The sequence below is a fragment of the Chiloscyllium plagiosum genome, unplaced genomic scaffold, assembly GCF_037043375.1.
Source record: "Chiloscyllium plagiosum isolate Xiang-an unplaced genomic scaffold, Cpla_swu_hap1 HiC_scaffold_20, whole genome shotgun sequence".
NCBI classification, from domain to species: Eukaryota; Metazoa; Chordata; class Chondrichthyes; order Orectolobiformes; family Hemiscylliidae; genus Chiloscyllium; species Chiloscyllium plagiosum.
The window spans coordinates 31,339,926-31,355,480 of NW_028270158.1; the positions used below are offsets into that span (position 1 = coordinate 31,339,926).

Genomic DNA, 15,555 nt, shown 5'->3' on the forward strand with positions numbered 1-15,555 from the left:
GATTAGGAGTTGGCTGGCTGGAAGAAGACAGAGGGTGGTAGTTGATGGCAAAGGTTCATCTTGGAGTGCCGTCACTAGCGGTGTTCCGCAAGGATCTGTTTTGGGACCATTGTTGTTTGTCATTTTTATAAATGACCTGGAGGAGGGGTTAGAAGGTTGGGTGAGTAAGTTTGCGGATGATACGAAAGTCGGAGGAGTTGTAGACAGTGAGGAAGGATGTGGCAGGTTACAGCGGGATATAGATAAGCTGCAGAACTGGGCAGAAAGGTGGCAAATGGAGTTCAATGTAGCTAAGTGTGAGGTGATTCACTTTGGTAAGGGTAATAAAAAGATGGGGTACTGGGCTAACGGTCGGATACTTGGTAGTGTGGAGGAGCAGAGGGATCTTGGTGTCCATGTACACAAATCTTTGAAAGTTGCCACCCAGGTAAATAGTGCGGTGAAGAAGGCATATGGCGTACTGGCTTTTATTGATAGAGGAATTGAGTTCCGGAGTACTGAGGTCATGTTGCAGTTGTATAAGACTCTGGTGCGGCCACATCTGGAGTATTGTGTGCAGTTTTGGTCGCCATACTATAGGAAGGATGTGGAGGCACTGGAACGGGTGCAGAGGAGGTTTACCAGGATGTTGCCTGGTATGGTAGAAAGATCATATGAGGAAAGGCTGAGGCACTTGGGGTTGTTTTCATTGGAGAAAAGAAGGTTTAGGGGTGACTTGATAGAGGTGTATAAGATGATTAGGGGTTTAGATAGGGTCGACAGTGAGAATCTTTTTCCACGTATGGAGTCAGCTATTACAAGGGGGCATAGCTTTAAATTAAGGGGGGGTAGGTATAGGACAGATGTTAGGGGTAGGTTCTTTACTCAGCGAGTCGTGAGTTCATGGAATGCCCTGCCAGTAGCAGTGGTGGACTCTCCCTCATTATGGGCATTTAAGCGGGCATTGGATAGGCATATGGAGGATAGTGGGCTAGTGTAGGTTAGGTGGGCTTGGATCGGCGCAACATCGAGGGCCGAAGGGCCTGTACTGCGCTGTATTTTTCTATGTTCTATGTTCTAATGTCCATATAAACAATATCCTGTCCACTACCCATTCCCCTATCCACTATCTTAGCCATCTCTTCTAAAAATTCAGTGAAGTTTGTCAGGCATTTTTTAAAGAAGTTAATTTTTATGAGTTGTGGGCATCGTTGGCTGACCAGCATTTATTGCCCATCCCTAGTTGTCCTTGAGAAGGTGGTGGTGAGCTGCCTACTTGGACTGCTGCATTCCACTGCTGTGGGTTGACCCACAATGCTGTTAGGGAAGGGAGTCCAGGGTTTTGACCAACGACAGTGAAGGATATTTCTAAGTCAGGATGGTGAGTGACTTGGAGGGGAACTTGAGGATGGTGGTGTTCCAATAAATCTGCTGCCCTTGTCCATCTAGATGGAAGTGGTTGAGAGTTTGGAAGGTACTATCTGAGGATCTTTGGTGATTTTTATGCAGTGCATCTTGTCGATAGTACGCTGCTGCTACTAGGCGTCAGTAGTGGAGGGAGTGGATGCTTGGTATGTAGTGCCAGTCAAGCAGGCTGCTTTGTCCTGGATGATGTCAAGCTTCTTGAGTGTTGTTGGAGCTGCAGTCATCCAGGCAAGTGGGGAGTATTCCATCACAGTCCTGACTGGATGGTGGACAGGAGTTGAAAAGTGTGGCACTGGAAAAGCACAGCAGGCCAGGCAGCATCCGAGGAGCGGGAGAGTCAACGTTTTGGGCATTAACCCTTCTTCAGGAGTGTTGGGGGGCAGGAAGGGGCTGAGAGATAAATATGAGGGTAGGGCTAGAGCTGGGAAGAAGGTTGCTGGTAAGGTGATAGGTAGTTGCAGTTGGGCAGGTGATAGTGATAAGTTGGAGGGGAGGGTGGAGTGGATAGGTGGGAAAGAAGATGGAGAGGTAGGACAGTTTAAGTTAGAGGGTTGGATCTGGGATGAGGTGTGGGGGGGCGCGGTAAGGAAACTGGTGAAGTCAGCATTGATGCCATGTGGTTGGACGGTCCCAAGGCAGAAGATGAGGCGTTCTTCCTCCAGTTGTCGGGTGGCTTGGGTTTGGTGGTGGAGGTGGCCCAGGTCGAGAATGTCTTTGGCAGAGTGAGAGGGGGAGTTGAAGTAGTCAGTCACAGAACAGTGGGGTTGTTTGGTGCGTGTGTCCCAGAGAGGTTCTCTGAAATGTTCAGTGAGTTGGCATCCCCTCTCCCCAATGTAGAGAGATCACATCGAGAGCAACTGACACAATAGGTGAGGTTCTTAGATGTGCAGGAAAATCTCTGCTGGATGTGGAAGCATCCTTTGGGACCTTGGACGGAGGTAAGGGAGGGGTGTGAGGGCAGGTTTTACACCTTTTCTGGTGGCAAAGGAAGGTGCCAGGAGTGGAGGGTGGGTTGGGGGACGTGGACCTTATGCGAGAGTCACTGAGGGAATGGTCTCTGCGGAATGCTGATAGGGGTGGGGAGGGAAATATATCTCTGGTAGTGGGGTCTGATTGTAGGTGTCGGAAATGGTGGAAGATAATGTCTGTATCACTTTATCTCTCACACCCCTTCCCCCTCCCCCACCCCCCGCGCTTCTGATTAAGGGCTTATATCCAAAACATCAACTCTCCTGCTCCTTGGTTGCTGCCTGACCTGCTGTGCTTTTCCAGTGCCATTCTTTTCGACTCTGGTCTCCAACATCTGCAGTCCTTGCTTTCTCTCAGGCTTTGAGGAGTCAGAAAGCGAGTTACTAGTTTCTGACCTGCTGTGGTAGCTACAGTATTTATGTGGTGAGTTCAGTTGCGTTTCTGATCAATGATAACCCCCAGGATATTGATATTGGGATATTCAGCGATGGTGACACCATTGAATGCAAAGGCATTGTGGTTAGATTGTTTATTATTTGTGATGGTCATAGCCTGGCATTTGTCTGGTGCAAATGTTACTTGTCACTTGTCAGCCCAAGTCCATTGTCCAGATCTTGTTGCATATGAACTGCATCAGTATCTGAGGAATGCTACTGAACATTTGTGCAACCATTGGCAAACATCCTCACTTCTGACCTTATGATGGAGCGAAGGTCATTGATGAAGCAGCTGAAGATGGTTGGGTTAAGGACACTACCCAGAGGAACTCCTGCAGAGACGTCCTGGAACTGAGATAACTGACCCTCCATAACCACAACCATCCTGTGTGCCAGGCATGACTGTATCCAGTGGAGAGTTTGGCCCCTGATACCCATTGATTCCAGTTTTGCTCAGGCTCCTTGATGCCACACTCAGTCGAATACAGCCTTGTTGTCAAGAGCTGTCACTCTAATGTCACCTCTGGAATTCAACTCTTTTGTCCATGTTTGGATTAAGGCTGTAATGAGGTCTGGAGCTGAGTGTTCCCTGCAGAACCCAAACTGGGCATCACTGAGCAGGTTATTGCTGAGCAGGTGCTGCTTGATAGCACTGTTGATAACACCTTCCATCACTTTACTGATGATCGCGAGTAGACGGGATAGGTTGGTAATTGGTCATATTGGATTTGTCCTGCTTTTTATGTGCAAGACATACCTGGGCTTTTTATGTACAGGACATAGCACATTTTCTGGTAGGTACCAGTGTTATAACTGTACTGGAATAACTTGGGTAGGAGTGCAGCAAGTTCTGGAACATAAGCCTATTGCCGGAATGTTGTCAGGGCCCATAGCCTTTGCAGTATCCAGTGGCCCCAACTGTTTCTTGATAGCACTTGGAGTGAATCAAATCAACTAAAAGCTGACAAAGGGTCAGTTAGACTCAAAACGTCAGCTCTTTTCTCTCCTTACAGATGCTGCCAGACCTACTGAGATTTCCTCTTTTGGTTTCAGATTCCAGCATCTGCAGTAATTTGCATTTATTTTAGCGAAAGGCTAAAATGCTGTAATGCTGGTGACTACTGGAGGAGGCCGAGATGATTCATCCACTCCACACTTGTGGCTGAAGATTGCTGCAAAAGCTTCAGCCTTATCTTTCGCACTGATGTGCTGGGCTCTTCCATCATTGAGGATGGGGATATTTGTGGAGCTTTGTCCACCAGTGAATTATTTAATTGTCAACCACCATTCGCGACTGGAAGTGGCAGGACTGCAGAGCTTAGATCTGATCAGTTGGTTGTAGGATTGCTTAGCTCTGTCTGTCACTTGCTACTTACCTGTCGTGAATTCATAAGTAATCTTCCTGATTAACTGAAAATTTTGAAGGTGTTCAGTTATCCTATCCTTGATTATAGACTTTAACAACTTCACCATCACAGATATTAGACTAACTGGTTTGTAATTCGCCTGTTTACTTTTCTTTCGCCCCTCTTAAAAAGTGAAATTTTCCAATCCAGAGGGACGACTCCTGTAAATAGGGAACTCTGAAGACTTAGAGTTGAAATGTCTAGTGTGCTCCCCAACTTCCTTTTTGTGGTTGGAAACCATCAGGTCCTGGGGATATGTCATTCATTAACTCCATTGATTTTCTCATTATTGACATTTTACTTGCATTAGTTTTATTTAGCCCCTGTTCTTGATCTACTATTAATTTCCCTGTGACTTTCAACAAGCAATTCTCCTACTGAAAATGCTGAGACAAACCAGTTATTCAACATGTCTCCCAGTTCCCATAGTCACCGACAATATCACATTTTCAGTCTTTATGGGTCAAACAATATTCCTGACCATCTGCTTTCCCTTTATGTAACTATAAAATCTCTCATTGATTTTGATGTCCCTGGCAAGTGTCCTTTCATAAACCCTTTGTCTTGGATCACAGGGAGTATCCAAGCAGTTCTGTTTGGATTCGGTTAGACGTAGTTGAGAGAAGACTTGACAACAGCAGTTTGCTTATATATGAACACTTGTTAAGTAATAAGTGAAGATGAGAAAGGAAGGAAAAGAAAGCAATGAGGCTCATGCCCTCTTGCATGTCAGGGACCTCTCTATCCATGGCTGATCTGGAGACTTAGGTTTGTTTCTGGCACTGTTTGCGATCTTGGTCCGAGGTGAAGTTCAACGATGTGCAACAAAACGTTTTCTCTTATACAGTGTAACAGATAGCCAGTGCAGGAAACAGTACAGAAAAGCAACTTTGATTATTCCATCTGCAGCATGCACCGGAATGTTCACTGAACTCATTCAAGGTCATGCAGCTGTCAAATATCATCACCTTTGTTAGCCCTTCAGCCCTTAAGCTGGTTTGAGGCTCTTTGCCCGTTTTTGTACCTTTTTCCATTAAATAGGTTCTGTGCTGTTTTTTGTATGTCTTTGTTTTTAGTTTTATGCTGTCCCGTATTTCTTTAATTGTCTGTGGCTGTGTTTTTTTCTGTGAAGTGGAGTTTTTCCCCCCTCAGTTATATAAACTGGAATTGTACTGTATTAAATGTTAATTTAAACATCCTCCACTGTTCTTCAGTTGTTTCACCCATTAGCAGATCTTCCCAGTTCACTGTAGAGTTTGTTTCATCTTGTTAAGTTTGGCCTTCCCTAAATCTAAAACTCTCATCGTTAATTCATGCTTTTTGTTTTCATTGTACTCATCTCATGTTATAATCACAATTTGATAAATGGTCATGCATAAATAGGTTACTAATTAAATCTAAATTGTTTCTTATTACTAAATCCAATGTTACTTGTCCTGTTGTTGCATTCAGGATATATTGCTGCAGGAAACTATCCTGGACACACTCGAAAAATTCACTACCTTTCTGACAGGTGCTTTCTACCTCTCCCAATCTGCGATAGAAGTTAATATCTCCCATTAATGCTGATCTGGCTTTGCTGTACACTTGTCTAATTTCTGTATTTATACAATCTAGCACTTAAGAGCTGCTACTTGGGGTCTGTACACATCACCTCTTACAGTTTTAGATCCTTTGCTGTTCCTCAACCATATTGTCCCCACTGAATCCTTCACTATATCCTCCCTCATCATTGACGTAATTTTGTTTTTAATCAGTAAGACTATGCCACCTCCCTCTCCCTTTTTCTTTGTCTGTATTATAACTTTATAACCTGATGTATTCAATTCTGAATCCAGACCTTCCTACAGCCATGTCTCAGCAAGGGCTACTGTATCATAATCTCCAATTTAAATTTGTACTTGCAGCTTTTTAATTGTATTCCATACGTTCTGTGCATTCATGTATAAAACTCTTATTTGCGCCATATACTCTAACCTAATCCTCAGTAAAGATGCTTTACACCTGTTCATTATTTCTCTCTTCCAGTTTAATCAATGCAATATTTTTATACTTTTTCCATTATCTACCAAACCTGGTAGGATTGCTGACTATTTCTTTACTCCCTGTCATGTTACTATTCTCAATTTATATGGAAAAATGTCTTGAGTTTCTGTCTGAACTTCATAGGTTGGCAACAAAATGACTGTTCCTCTTTTTCCTTTTAGGTCTTCATTGACATGTCCTCATTGCCAAAAACAGAGCAATACCTTTGACCCATTCCTGTGCATCTCTTTGCCCATTCCTCCACTTCAGACCAGGTAAGAGTTTGAGCTACAGCTACAAATGTCAAAATTTTGGGACCATTTGTGCTACAACTGGGTGATGTTTCTAAATATCATAAACTGGAAGTGCCAGAGAGAGATAATCTTTTTGGCAAAAGCATTGTTGTTACTTCAGAATCATGTAGCACAGGTGGAACCCATTCAATTGTTGTGCCTGTGCTAGCTCTTTGAAAGAAAATCCATTTAGTTCCATATCTCTACAGTTTGTCCATAGCCCTGCAAGTTTCTCTCTTAAAAAAAATCAAGTGTCTAGTTACCTTTTGAAAACCACTTTAAACGTCCTTCGCCCATACTTGGGCTGTGCATTCCAGCTTGCCATAAATAAAGATTTGCATTTATGTAGGATGCATTTATAACTGCTTTACAAACAATTGATTACTTAAATGCATGAAAGATGGCAGCCAATTTGTACTCATCAGGCTCCCACAACAGCAAATTGATAATGACGACCTTTTGATTGAGAAGAAGGTATTGGTTGGGGCACTAGGGATAACGTACTTGCTCCTCTGTAGAACCTGGAACTTAGTTTAACATCTCAATTGAAAGTTGACATCTTCAATTGCATAAATCTCTCTCAGTACTGTATTGAAATGGCAGCTGTAATTTTCTGCTCAAATCCTTGATTAGGACTTGAGTCTAAACCTTTCTGGCTCAGTCAAGATTGTTACCAACTGTATCAGAGCTGTCATTGATCTTTACATTTCTGGCTGTTTCTCTTAACTCTGTCTCTTTTGGTTCCTGAGCATTCAACCATGAGAAACTATATTTACTGGAGTTGGGATGTCATATTGCAGCTGTACAGGGCATTGGTGAGATCATTTTTAGAATACTGCATTAATTCTAGTCTCCCTGCTATAGGAATAATGTTGTTAATCTTGAAAGGGTTCAGAAAAGATTTACAAGGATGGAAGTTTTGATCTATAGAGAGATGCTGAATAGGCTGGACCTTTTTTTCCTGAAGTGTTAGAGGTTGAGGGATGACGCTATAGAGGTTTATAAAATCATAAAAGGCATGGATAGGATGAATAACCAAGGTCTTTTTCCCAACTTGGCGAAGGCCAAAACTAGAGGGTATGGGTTTAAGGTGAGAAGAAAAAGATTGAAAAGGAACTTAAGAGGCAACTTTTTCATGCAGAGGGTGTGCATGTATGGAATGAGCTGCCAGAAGTAGTGGTGGCAATGGGTACAAATACGACGTTTAAAAGGCATCTGGATGGCTACTTAAATAGGAAGAGTTTAGAGGGATATGAACCAAATGATGGCAAATGGGACTAAATCAGTTTTGGATATCTGGTTGGCAAGAACAGAAGAGTTGGACCAAAGAGTCTGTTGCTGTGTAATTCTGACTCCGTGATATTGCCATCTAATAATTTTATGATTTTGGCTATTTTTAATTAAATATACCCATACCCAGTTCTATAACAAAAATGTGAGGATTCAGTGGATTAAAATCCATCTAATTTCTTATCACTGCTTCCCTCTTCAAGTTATAGAATTTTTAGAGTTGTTTAATTGCATTAAATGCACCATTATAGAGTTTCTGGTTAAGAGGGCGTGAATGTGCTTAAAATTTTTTGATGGATGCAGGAAGAAATAAAGGGAAGAGCAAGTGAGGTGGAAGAGGGTACTGATATCCTGGGGCAGCCAGATATCATTTCAGAGCATCATGCTTCAAGTCACTTGGGCATTACAGTCCACTGGGCCAAACACTACTGGCTGGAGGCCTTTTAAGAAATCGATTGGATATATTGTTTTCAGATGAATGTTTATAGACCGTAGTATCTGTTACGAGTTGTAAATGAGTTCTTAAAACTATTTAGATGTAACCATCAGGCTGATTGGTTAAACTTGTACTTAGTGATTTTCTTTTTTCTCCAATGGTCACTCAGGCTTTAAGGATATTTAGTGACAGTAGTATTAAACTTGGGACCTTGAATTCATTATGTTTTTGACCAGTGAAGATGGATTGCTATCCCACATTTAAACTTGCTATAGTTCTGTGACTAAGGCAGGAGGAGTGTACCATCTCTCTAGTTCCATGACTCCGTAAGTCAGTACAGAAAACAGAAATGTATTTTCCAGTTACTGAAATGGCCCATAAAATAGCTTTGCTTAGCCAGATGAATTGTTAAATTAAAAAAATGTCTATCAAGGAGTTATCTTTATAAACACAGTTATTTGTTTTTATCAAATCAAAACTGATTGTAATAACTGGTTGACATACACAGATGATACAAATGTCCATATTCTTGCTTCTCTTTTTCAACCTGCGGTGTCTTTGGCATTAGCAAAAGAAAAAAAAAAGATTTTTTTCCCTCTGCAGACGTTCTCATTTTTTTAAAAACAGAAAAACAGTTTCTTTTTATTGAGGTTATTTTTGAAGACAATAAGGATAAGGAGTAAAATCTTCAAAAGGCCATTGTTCTCTGGTGTCTTGACAGACATGGTTTGCTCAGGATATTGAATTTAATATCAGTTTTGTGGGCGGCACGGTGGCACAGTGGTTAGCACTGCTGCCTCGCAGCGCCAGAGACCCGGGTTCAATTCCCGCCTCCGGCGACTGACTGTGTGGAGTTTGCACATTCTCCCCGTGTCTGCGTGGGTTTCCTCCGGGTGCTCCGGTTTCCTCCCACAGTCCAAAGATGTGCAGGTCAGGTGAATTGGCCATGTTAAATTGTCCGTAGTGTTAGGTAAGGGGTAAATGTAGGGGTATGGGTGGGTTGCGCTTCGGCGGTCGGTGTGGACTTGTTGGGCCGAAGGGCCTGTTTCCACACTGTAAAGTAATCTAATCTAATCTAATCAAAACTTTACGACCTGAGGCTGGAGGAGTGCACTATTGCTCTGGTGTCCCTATTCCACAAGTCACAACATAAGTCAAAAATAGATTTTTCAGTTACTAAGATGACTAATTAATACAGTGTCTTTATCAATTTTTTTAATGCATACATAGCATGTGAGTTTTACTAGCTAGGCCAGCATTTATTGCCCTTCCTTGTTTGCTCTTGAGGAGGCGATTTGAGCTGTTTTCTTGAACTACTGCGATCTATGTGCTGTATGTGGACCCACATTTTCATTTGAATAACTCCCAGGATGTTGATAGAGGGATATTCAATGATGTTAACACTATTAAATATTGAGGGATGATTAATCGATTTGTTTTGTTCTGTTTTATTGGAGGTAATCATTGTCTGGCATTTGTGTGGTGTGAATGTTATTTACAAATTAAAAAAATATATAAAATGACCATCTACTAGGTTTCTTAATAAACCAACAATAATGTTTATAATCAAAACAAAACTTACTCGGTGAAGATGCAAAGATTAGTTAATATGTAAATTTAATAATGTGCAAGTATAACTTGTTCATCCATCAAAATATCCCCAAAACATCCACGCATACACGTACACTCTTCAGGGAAAGAATAGATAAAAGATTTCCCTACTAAGGTTGGCTTTGTGAGACAAAAAAGCCCACTTTGGTCCATGAGTTATTCTTGTAGGAAACAGAATAAACGATAGAACATTTCAAAATCTGACATTCTGACATGTGTGGTCAAGACAATAATGATTGTCTTCAGAATTTTTGTAGACAAAGCTTTCTGAGGTAATGGAATATTCAAATGCCTCTGAATTATTCTTTTTCAGTAGAACAAATAGATTTGTCCAGAATGTTGGTGAGGTCACTTTTGGAGTACTGTGTACAGTTCTGGTTGTCTTGCTATAGAAAGGCTATTACTAAATTAGAGAGGCTGCTGAAAAGATTTGCAATGTGTTACTAGGATTGGAGGGTTTGTGTTGTAAGAAGGGGCTAGAACTTTTTTCATTGGAGTTTTAAGGGCGACCTTATCGAGGTTTATAAAATCTTGAGGGGCATAGACAAGGTGAATAGTAATGGTCTTTACCCAAAATGGGAGAGTTCAAAACTAGGGAGCATATTTTTAAGGTGAGAGGAGAAAGATTTAAAAGGGACCTGAGGGGTAACTTTTGTACACAGAGAGTGGTTCCTGTGTGGAATGAAGTGCCAGAGGGAAGTGGTAGGTGCAGGTTCAGTTGCATTTAAAAGATGTTTGGACACGGGCATTAATAGGGAAGATTTAGAGGGATCAAGGCAAATACAGGCAAATGGGGATAGTTTAGTTTTGGAAACTTGGTCGGCATGGATGAGTTGGACTGAAGGGTCTGTTTCTGTGCTGTATGACTCTGACTCAATGACTGTATATACACTGCACAATTATCTCTCCTACCTAATTAGTGCTTATTATTATCGTCAAAATAATGGAGATAGAGCCCAGAGAGAGAGAGAAAGTAAGTTAGACAGACAAACAAGTAGTTGATAGTAAGAGCTGAAAATGTGTTGCTGGAAAAGCGCAGCAGGTCAGGCAGCATCCAGGGAACAGGAGAATCGACGTTTCGGGCATAAGCCCTTCTTCAGGAATGAGGAAAGTTTGTCCAGCAGGCTAAGATAAAAGGTAGGGAGGAGGGACTTGGGGTCGGGCGTCGGAAATGCGATAGGTGGAAAGAGGTCAAGGTGAGGGTGATAGGTCAGACTGGGGTGGGGGCGGAGAGGTCAGGAAGAAGATTGCAGGTTAGGAAGGCGGTGCTGAGTTCGATGGATTTGACTGAGACAAGGTGTGGGGAGGGGAAATGAGGAAACTGGTGAAATCCGAGTTCATCCCTTGTGGTTGGAGGGTTCCTAGGCGGAAGATGAGGCACTCTTCCTAGTTGATAGTAAGCCAGAGTAGAAGAAAGGTTGCTAGTGGAGACAATGAGCAGATGAAAATTGGTTGGTTTTGCTAAAAGAAGCCCATGTCATGACATGACTTGGGGTGTGGATGTGGATGAAAGACATGGATGGAAGTGTTCAGGATATAAAATTGTTACTCTAGGAAGGGTATTATTAAATTAAAGAGGGTGCAGAAAAGATTTACAAGGATGTTACCAGGACTGGGGGGTTTGAGTTATAAGATGGAGCTAGATAGGCTAGGACGTTTTTCACTAGAACATGGGAGTTTGAGGGTGACCTTATTGAGTCCTGAAAGCTCTCAAGAGTGGAAAATGAAACTCTGTTCTACCAGCCTGCACTGTGCTTTGCTGGAGCATTGAAACAGGCCTGAGACAGAAATATTGGCCAGGGCATGGTGTTGTGTCGAAGTGGCAGGTAACTGGAAGCTTGAGTTCAGATTCATGGAAAAGTTGTTTATTTCCTGCCTTGTACAGTGCAGGTTGGTTGGAGTGAATCACTGACCATAGAACAAACCTGAACTGGTTGAACTTGGATAGGATTTTTAAATCTGCATTCAGCAGTGAGACGAGTCACAAATTTTCTGGTTTCCACCTTCTCCCCATTCCGCTTGGAGATGAAGGTGATCCCACATGCTCCTGGGCAGAAGTATGCTGTTATAGACCTCTAGCAGGTACTGGCCAGTCAAATCCCGTGAAGCAGAATAAAGCATGGTCAGTGAGCCATCATTAGTGAGAGTTTTGCACTTCTTGAAGGACTTGAAGGCTATAGTCAGCTCATCGAGAGACACCGGCTGGTCCAGACTCTCCCGTATGCTGTCCACTGTGATAGAAGGCAGGAATGATTGGGAGGCCATGCTGTCTGTGGGCTTCATGACATATCGTTTGGTATAAAATGGTTTGCTGATCCTCAGGATATCAGACTGAGATGATGTTACTGAGCCACCTTCTTGCACGCTGCTGATCAGAACTCTCCCTGTGCTCCTTTTGGAAGAGGAAACTCTAACACATCTCATCCCACTCCATGGAGCAGAATGTTATTTTGGAGGCATCAAACAAGGCTTGCTGGCACTTCACTCCTTGGAGGTCCTCCTTGACATCGATCCCATCATGTGCAATGGAAGTAGGTTTTACATGCTTTTCTGGATTTGGGAAAATTTCACCCGCCTTTGTCTCTCTCTCTCTCTCACCTTCTGGACACTTTTGCAGATGAAGAACACTTGGTATTGACTGTTTCCTGCCAGTCTGCTGAAGACAAAGAGATGTTTCACACTTCTCTTTGTAATCTCTCTTGAGTTTCTCAATGTTTTGGAGTCAAAAGTTTCATATTCAGCTTCCGAATTTTCTTGTCAGCTCTCTGGTCATCCTGTAGGTCAGTCCTTTGCAGCTGGAGGCAGTGGTCAGAGAAGAATGGAATACTGTTGGTTGGTCTGACTGCGAACACTCGGACATAAATAGGAAATCTATCCTTGAGCAAATAGATCCTTTTGATTAAAATGCGTTCCAACTGCAGGGGTGCTGAACATATCGTGTAGCTTGGTATCTTTTATTGTTTCCATCAGGAATCTGGACATGGCAACCAGTTTGCTCTCTGGAACATCTAGCCATATTGATAACTCAGTTGAAGTCATTGACTGGAATTATGGCCTGGACATTGCCAGCAGCACTGGGTGCTGTTAGAGGTTGGCCAGATGTTCATTCTTTACTGCTGGGCTGTGCATGCTAATTCGTCTTGAAAGACTATTTCTGTACATAGCGTTTGCCACAAGGAGGTGTTCACCCACCTCCACCCTAACTTTGGAGATGGTGATATTGCCTCTTTGCAGTAGAATACCCAGGCTAGAGGAATGGCAATTGTTACTCCCTGACCAAATTGATAGCTTGTGGGCCCACAAGCTCAACCATTTCCTGTAGCTGCTGAGGTGAGGTATCCCACGTTGCTGCTGAAATAGGAGGTCCTGTTTGATGTTGGCCAGGTAAGCTGACATGGAGTCACATCGCATAGTGGTTTTTATACACGTTTATGCTGGCAATTTCAGACCCATTCTAAGATTTCTGGTTCACTACACTATCCAATAAATGTTTAAATATAATCAAGTCATTGAGCGAGCTCTTATATCCGCGTGTTGTGAGTGAGCTGCTTCAGCTTCACAGGTAATGGTGCTGTTCCTCGCTGGACCATTATCCTGATCAGTTGTCTTTGGGGCGAAGACAAAGCCAGGTATGTTTGGTTTTGTGTCATGCTCTGATTTGGGCAGAGCTGCTGTTATGCTCATGTTTCCAATGCCATGGCTGGGGGTTTGCTGGATCCCTTACGATGTTCAGTGTTACCAGGTTTGGGGGTGCTCAGCTCCTTTCCTCTCTTGGTGCTAAGTCTCTTCTTCTGTTTATGGCTGCCCTCTCAAACATTTTTATCAGAGGAGCCGGTGGTGCATCCTTCACGTAGCTGCTTCTTTGTGCTCTGCTGCTGGCCTAGTTTAAAAGAAAAATTGCCATTGTCCAAAGTGATCTTTCAATAGTGTCTTAAACAAACCATGCTCCAAATCTTACCACAAACTTGAAATAAATCTATTTTTCCACAATCCTTCAAGACTCAAGCCCTCCAAAAATACTAAATATGAAAAAGTTTGCAACAGTATGTGATCTAGAATACTTTGCACTATGCATCAAGATATTTATTTTCCTAAAACAAATTCTTCATCTTTCATCAAAAGTCTAAGCTGCTTTTCCTATTGAACTTATTAATTTCAAGGAGCTGTAAGAGTTTGCCGAATTGCACATGCCTGGTGCTGTTGCATTAGCAAGCTGTGCAAGCTGGCTTTGCATTAATTATAATTGTGGAATTTGCCTTGTTAAGTGTAATCTTAATTTAGATGAAAGCTGATGCAGTGTATTAATTTGAGATTAAAAAAAGCTAAAACTGGGGAAAATGTCTGTGGGAAATAAAGAAATGCTGATATGGTTTATATTTCCAAAATCAATGTTTAAAGCTCAGGATTGTATTTGAAGCTGCAGCAAACAGATTGTTTTCCTCAAAATAGAAATTGCACAATTACTCTCATATTCATATGATTATGCCATACCATTACAAATTGAAGTTTTAAGACTAAGCAAATCATTTTCATTATGACTTGTACCTATCAAATGCCTCCCCAATCTTAATTGCTATCTTAATCTAGTTCTTTCTCCAATGTCCAGCTTCTGTGCAGTTTATTCATAACCATTTTCTTAATTTCATTTATCTGTTTCAATTTTTTAGTAGTTTTTTTTGCTTAATTCAAAATACCAGGTAAATGTATTCCTTATTCATGCTGAGAACCCCTTTGAATGATCAAAATTATATGAATAGCTGTAGAAAACAATTTAATTGTACAAGAAGAATCGTAATATTGCAGAGATTCCAAGAGTCTGTGTAAACCTGATGTTTTGTATTTAGTAGAATAGCAATGCTAAAGAAGCTGGTTTTGTACTAACTGCAAGAACTGCTCTAAGTTGTCACCATTTGGGAGTGGTATTCAAGCCCAATAGCAATAACCACACAGAGTGGAGAGAAGAAATAATGAGAGCTTGTCATAAAAGCATGCTATAACAATGTGTGATTTTTAACTTTGTCCATCCAGTCCAGCACTGGCACCTCCAAATTAAAGCAATGAGAGATTTTAATCTACATACGTATTGATTGGAAAAGTCAGATGGGCTAAAATAGTCTCGATTAGAAGTTTATTTGGTGTTTTTGGGAAAATTTTCTTTAAGAAGAGCATGTTCTGTAGCCTACCAGAGAGGATGCTATACTAGACCTGGTACTGTGCAGTGAGATTGGATAAATATTTGGATTTTACACTCTTTTTATTCATTTGTGAGATGAGGGCATCGTTGACTAGGCTGGCATTTACTACCTGTTTCTAATTACTCTCATTGTTGTGAGTCTGGAGTCATATCTAAGCCAGATCAGGTAAGGATAGTAAATTTCATTCCCTAAAGGACATTAGTGAACCAGATGGATTTTTCTGACCATCAACAATGGAGTCATAGTCATCATTAGACTCTTAATTCAAGATTTTTCTTGAAATCAAATTCTACAATCTTTCATTATTGGATTTGAATCCAGGTCGCCAGAACATTACCTAGGTCTTTAGATTAGCAGTCCAGTGATAATACCACTAGTCCATCACCTTCCTTTCAAAATACATAGAAGAGAAACATTGCAATAATTAAGAAGAATTCCAAGGGACAGCCTATCATCTGTGGTTTACTAGAAATGTTCAAGATAAAACAA

At 41.7% G+C, this 15,555-nt stretch overlaps 1 protein-coding gene across 1 annotated transcript in view; it reads left to right on the plus strand.

Annotated features, from left to right (window-relative positions):
- The window catches only part of usp31 (ubiquitin specific peptidase 31), a 139,441-nt gene that overhangs the window by 56,500 nt on the left and 67,386 nt on the right, over positions 1–15,555 (plus strand). Inside the window, exon 4 of the mRNA XM_043711666.2 lies at positions 6,424–6,516. Within this exon, the coding sequence (XP_043567601.1) occupies positions 6,424–6,516 (93 nt within the window). The remainder of the gene's footprint in view (positions 1–6,423; positions 6,517–15,555) is intronic.